The 6384-nt window shown below is 44.9% G+C and overlaps 1 protein-coding gene across 1 annotated transcript; it reads left to right on the top strand.

Annotated features, from left to right (window-relative positions):
* Positions 1-4643: 4643 nt before the first annotated feature.
* Positions 4644-5996, top strand: LOC131217499 (protein NODULATION SIGNALING PATHWAY 2-like). Its single transcript, XM_058212435.1, has 2 exons — positions 4644-5462; positions 5562-5996. The coding sequence occupies exons 1-2, from the start codon at positions 4644-4646 to the stop codon at positions 5994-5996; spliced, it is 1254 nt and encodes a 417-aa protein (XP_058068418.1).
* Positions 5997-6384: the final 388 nt, after the last annotated feature.

Raw genomic sequence — 6384 nt, 5'->3', positions numbered from 1 at the left:
CCGAAAATATATCACAATGGGCCACAACATATGGGCCGGAAATACATCTCAATGGGCCACGACCCATGGGCCTTACACATCACAATGGGCTGGATCAATGGGCCGCACTAATAGGCCTCATACACATCAAGTGGGTTGCATCAATGGGCCACACTAATGGGCCTTGTACACATCGAGTGGGTTGCATCAATGGGCCACACTAATGGGCCTTATATACATCAAGTGGGTTGCATCAATGGGCCACACTAATGGGCCTTATACACATCAAGTGGGTTGCATCAATGGGCCGCACTAATGGGCCTTGTACACATCGAGTGGGTTGCATCAATGGGCTGCACTAATGGCCCTTATACACATCAAGTGGGTTGCATCAATGGGCCGCACTAATGGGCCTTGTACACATCAAGTGGACAGTGTCCACGGGCCGTACCAATAGGCCTCATATACACAACAGGTGGGTCGCACCAATGGGCCTTCATAGATATACAAAACATACTTCATGGTGGGCCACACATATGGATGGCATAGATATACAATACATACTTAAGGTGGGCCTCACGTTGGCAGCCAAACAGGTGGACGGCGTGGTTGCAAAGTGCATCAAGGCAGGTCCCACCATCAGGACGGTGAAAATACAACACACATCATGGTGGGCCACACCTATCCATCAAACAGGGTGGATGGCATGGCTGAAAACACACACGTCAAAGTGCGGCCACACGCTACACGTCCAGACGAATGGTGTGGATAAAACATATAAATCAAGGTGGGTCTTATCCCACAAGTGCCACATGTGTGGGGTGGGCCCCACATGTCTAGAAATGGACAGGCAGCAAGGATGAAATACATATATCATGGTGGCTGCACACCACCCGTCCATTTGGACGGTGTGGGTGGAATACATATATCAAGGTGTATACCACCGTCCAGCTGTTGGAAGGTGGATACAACATATATACCATAGTGGTCCTATGGATGGACGGCCTGAATATAACACATATCATCGGAGTGGGGCCACATGTCCAGCAGATTGACAGAATGGACGAGCATATACATCATAGTGTGGATCACACCCATGTCCAGATCGCTGGACAATGTGGATTTCACACACACATCAGGTGGGTCTTGCATGGGGCCTACCTCATACATATATAATATAATATAATATTATTATTTATATATACATATATGTATATATGTATTAAAAAGGGAGGGTCCAGATCCAGCATCCAAACCCTCTGGACGTGCTAGACAGATGGTGGATTTAAAATAGATACATCAAGGTGGGTCCCACCTTCACACGTGTAACACGTGTGGAGTGGCTCCACGTCCGGGACGGACGGTTAAGATATAACACATACTCCATGGTCAGGGCCCACATAGCTTGCTGACGTCAGGAGCTTACTAACGTGCAATACATCAGCTATGTAGCTGCACGGTACACCAGCCATTCAACATCCATGGTAAGTGGGTCCCACGTGGGGCCTACCATAACGTTTATTTTACATCTCATTCGTTCATAAGGTCACAGAATCCTGAATAAAGAGAAAAAAAACAAATTTCATTTCGATCCAAAACTTCTATAGCACCCAAACAGGGTTTCAATGGCTGACGTCCAATCTCGCTATTTAGGCCGCCTGAGCCACGTATATGGCTGATTTTTGGGGTGGCCCACTGCCCTAAGGGGCCCACCCAAATGCATGGTGTTAATGACACGACACACATCACGGTCGGGCCCACGGCAGGGACCCACGTCCCTGCCCGTTCACGTCCAGCGCGGAGGCCTGCGCGTCCTGAGGGCTACCAGCAGCAGCGCCTGCTGCTGCTGCCCTTGTATTTTTATTTTATTATTTATTTTTATTTTTTTGAAAATGTGTTTTTCTGAGGTTTTTCATGTGTGGGCCTGCATCAGGGGAATCCGACCCAACTAATGGTTGTTACGACTCAAGACAAGCCTAACAAGCCCAGTATTCGATATATTTTGGGGTACAGAAACATCAGTGTATTTTAACGATGAAAACCACTGTTTTCCATGCTATGGCCCGCCAGAAAGTCAGATTGGCTCCATTTTTTGGCTCAACGCCTAAAATGAGCTGGGGAATAGAATGGACGGCTTGGATTAGAAACATATATCAAGGTGGGGCCTGCACGAGCCCAAAACCCCCTTTTTTTAACGTTAGTACACCCACTGTCAGCTCACACTTCACAGTTGCAACGTCCAGCGTCCCTGGACGCTGGACGGTTGCTTAAAACATACATTTAAGGTGAGTCCCACCTACGGACATGCTGTCCAGGTGGGCCACCCAAATGGTTGGATGATGTGGGTAATACACACATCAAAATAAGGTCCATTTGATGAACGGTTTGGACATCTCACAACTCGAGATGGGCTTTGGATGGTGGGGATGGGAGATAGGAAGGTGGGCCACACCAAACTCTCTCTCATGGAGGTTGGGACGTGAGTTGCTTGGGAGAAATGAGAGGTAAGAGAGATGAGAGAGATGGGAGATGTGATGTAAAGAGAGAGAGAGAGAGGGATGGGTGAGAGAGTGATGGGTGATGGGGAGAGTTGACTTTGGGGAGGGTAATTGTACTTGGGGATGGGTGAGAGTGATGGGAGTGATGGGGTATGTACTTGATATTTGATGGGACATGTTTTTCTTAGGGTTTGCAACGTGCGGCATTTTTTTCAAACTGAACGCGGGCCCACATCTCCTGGCTATGGTATCGCCTCGACACACGAGACGTGACATCGGAACCGCGGCGTCGGTGCGGTCATACCGGTATAAGTCTCGAGTCGAGTTGACTCAGATATGCAGGACTTGGCTTAGGATCGTGCGCAAACGTTGGTTATAGGTCGCGGGTTGCCGAAATTCGACCGGGACGACCATATGAGTATACGGAATGGTACGGCCTAGGATACGGGCCTTACACTTGACCTTTCGTTGCCATAAACTGAAATTATTCTTCCCATTAAACTTTTGTATATCGAATTTTGATCCTAACATATTTGCTCAAACCCAAATGCCCAACCTAACACTTTGACACCACTTTGTTGTGAGTTAACCAGCTCTATATCATACCACAAGGGTGTAAACTTGAGCTAACAACAAACCCAAATCAAACCCTAGGTTTTAGAAATTCAGATTTAACGCTACCGTTAATTCATATGCTTTGAAAAAGTATGATAAACGAAGATAGAATAATAAAATGATACAAGATAACCAAACTAAAAAGCAAATAATCACAAACACAATGATATTTTACGTGAAAAAATCCTTATGAGAAAAATCCACGGCACAAAGCATTAGATATCCATTATAATCAAAACCTCAGAGTTGTACATACTCACCTTCTTCAATTATATATGTACCCGATCTTTCCTTACAATGCACACCTATATAAAACTCCTACATCCCTTGAGAAATCTTTCCCAATCCCTTTATAAGTGTAGAAAACCCTCTTCCTTGACTAACATTAGCCTCTTCAGAGAAAACACTCATATTACTTTCAGCACTAATGAAAAATCGGGTTTAAATAATATATTTTGTGCAAAATCAAATCGTGAAACATGATGGTCATACTATGATTGACTGACAATCGACCGTGAACATCACAGCAAGTCGTGGTCGGCCATAGAATTCCACTGTAGACCGTAAATGCAAGGCATCTGCCCAACTTTTTCATTGACTGGAGGTTGAACAGTTTATTACTACAAAGCTATGCCATGTGTAAGTTTGAAGGCGTAAAACTAGGTGGCCATTATTGTCCGATGCACATACCAATGCTCCTTGCGGAGATGTGAAAATAACCCTGGATGGGTGGGACTGCAGGATCTAACAGTCTACATGATTTTTTTAAGACTTCCATAAAAGTTGAAAATGGTTTGTACATGTCTAATCTGCCTAACTACTATGGACATAAAGAGAGTCTTATGGTCTCTCTAATTTTACAGTTAAGATATCTCATTAATTACGATCAATAGCTTAAATATTATTAATTAAGTAGGCCAATTAGACATAATTTAGATAGACTATTTCTTCCATTTTCTTTCCAACAAGTCACGACCGTCAAATGGGATTAATGATAAAACCCGTCTCTAATGGGAGAGAAAAATGTACATCTCACCCACTTGTGGTCTACTGCCCCATGGGCCCATATCCAACAAGATATCACTTGTTAAGGAAATCAGTACCGTAAAAGAGTTATGCCCCACCATCAAGATCTCTCTTCTTTGAAATCACGCTAGATCCTCTCACTACGCGGGGCACGCCAGTATGTTTGAGTTAGACAGTCGGTTGGGCATTGATTCCAACAGCGTGGTCCATCTGATGAGTGGACCGGCTTGATTTTTGTGGCAAGTCATCTTGACGGTGGGGTATTATCGTTTTCATTTTACTGGTCTCCTATAAGGGTGGCATGTTGGCATGAAGGTGGTATGGTAACAAAAAGTCGTGGTAGCAGGTGATGAGGTATATTTTATAAGGTGGGCCACCACACCCGTTCTGTCCTTTTCTTCCCATGGAGTCTACGGTTGAGTATTTAAGCATACTCTCTCGGCTCCCATCTTCATGAATTTGGTAATGGAAACCATTTCTTTCCTACCTGAAATTTTCAGTCCCCAATCATCTTTCTCAAGTCTAATGGATTATGGGGACATCCATCATCTCCTTGAAGACCCATGCTATGGTGTTCTTGATGATCATGATGATGGCTACATGGAAGCATTGCGTCTCATGGGAGATGATGACGCCCATGATGGCTTACATGCTGTCATTCCTGAAGTGGGTCCCACCATGGATGTACCTTTGGTTCAAGATACTATGGTTGTGGGTCATGAGATGTCTCACTTGGAGGGAATTCAAGAAGATCTGATGGAGGGCCGCAGCATAACTGATCTGTTATTGAAGGGAGCTGAAGCTGTTGAAGCAAAGAACTGGCAGTTGGCTTCGACTGTAGTGACTCGCCTTGATCATCTCCTCCTCTTCAATCAAGAAAATGAAAATGGCCCACTGCACAGATTGGCCTTTTACTTCACCGAAGGCCTTCGTTGCAAGATCCTCACTTCCAGACCTACTGAATTCCAGTTCCCTGAGTCAATTCACAGACGAACGGATAACGACACCATTACTGCCTATCGAATGCTCCACGAGCTCTCTCCTTATGTGAAATTTGCGCACTTTACTGCCAATCAAGCAATCCTTGAAGCCACCATCGGTGAGCAGCACGTTCACGTCATCGACTTCGATGTTATGGAAGGAATTCAGTGGCCGCCACTTATGGAAGACCTCGCACTGCGGAAGGATGCCTCACTGAGAATAACGGCAGTTAGTAGCCGACATAATGTGGGTCCCACTCAGCAGACAGGAAGACGGCTGAAGGAGTTTGCAGATTCAATTGGCCTACCATTCAGTTTTGATCAGGTGACGATGCAGAGAGATGAGGATCTTCAAGGAATCAAAGTGGGCCCCACATTGATAGCCAATTGTGTGGTCCACCAGGTGGACATGCCCAACAGGAGCTACACATCAGTGAAATGTTTCTTAGATGGTGTAATCAAGCTCTCTCCCAAGATGGTTGTTTTGGTAGAAGAAGAGCTGTTTGATTTTTTCAAAATGCCATCTATGTCATTTGTGGAGTTCTTTTGTGAGGGCTTGCAACACTACACTGCTTTCTCTGATTCATTGATGAACGGCTCCTTTTGGTCTGGAGATAAGGTGGGCCACAGGCTAATTGAAGAGTTCTTGGGCCTTAGGATCTTGGACTGTTTGAGGCAGTTCCCATTGGATAAGGATGAGAGGGAGATTTGGGGAAATGGGTTTTCTTCAATCAAGGGATTTAAGGCCATTCCAATGAGTGGTTGCAATGTTTCTCAAGCCAAGATCTTGGTGGGTCTCTTTGGTGGGGGGTACTGGGTGCAGCATGAGAAATGCAGGTTGGCTTTGTGTTGGAAATCAAGGCCTCTAACAATAGCTTCTATCTGGGTCCCCACTTGAAACTCCTTAGTGGGGAGTCCATGATTTAGTGATCTGGGCCATTGGGGTCTGTTAAACCCCATTATGGATGGTACAGGCCCCAAAAATCTCCATGATCCATCCAGTGGGCTGCATCGTAGCAACAGTGTAGACAACTGAATATTGGCCCTACTGGCGCAGATTGAAGGATTCTCCTATTCTTTCAGAGAGAAAACTAATGAATATTCTGATTGAATGGTTAGAGAATTGTTGATGGAAGAAATCTCTTGTTCCTAATTCATTAGTACTTGTGCATTGTTATTGTATGTAACACCCTTCTGTGTGTTCATATGAATTGAGATTGGGCTTTCAAATTTATCTATGCTATTATATAACGCCAAGTGGCAGAGAACTTTGGATTTTCAAAGGA

The sequence above is a fragment of the Magnolia sinica genome, chromosome 10 (assembly GCF_029962835.1).
Source record: "Magnolia sinica isolate HGM2019 chromosome 10, MsV1, whole genome shotgun sequence".
NCBI classification, from domain to species: Eukaryota; Viridiplantae; Streptophyta; class Magnoliopsida; order Magnoliales; family Magnoliaceae; genus Magnolia; species Magnolia sinica.
This window is presented reverse-complemented; position numbering and strand designations above follow the sequence as displayed.

What these genes read in the sequence shown, in the direction of transcription:
- LOC131217499 (XM_058212435.1), top strand. Translation starts at nt 4,644, where the DNA reads ATGGATTATGGGGACATCCATCATCTCCTTGAAGACCCATGCTATGGT. An exon ending in AGGATCTTCAAGGAATCAAA is followed by an intron (nt 5,463 to 5,561) that starts GTGGGCCCCACA and finishes GGTGTAATCAAG; the next exon opens with CTCTCTCCCAAGATGGTTGT.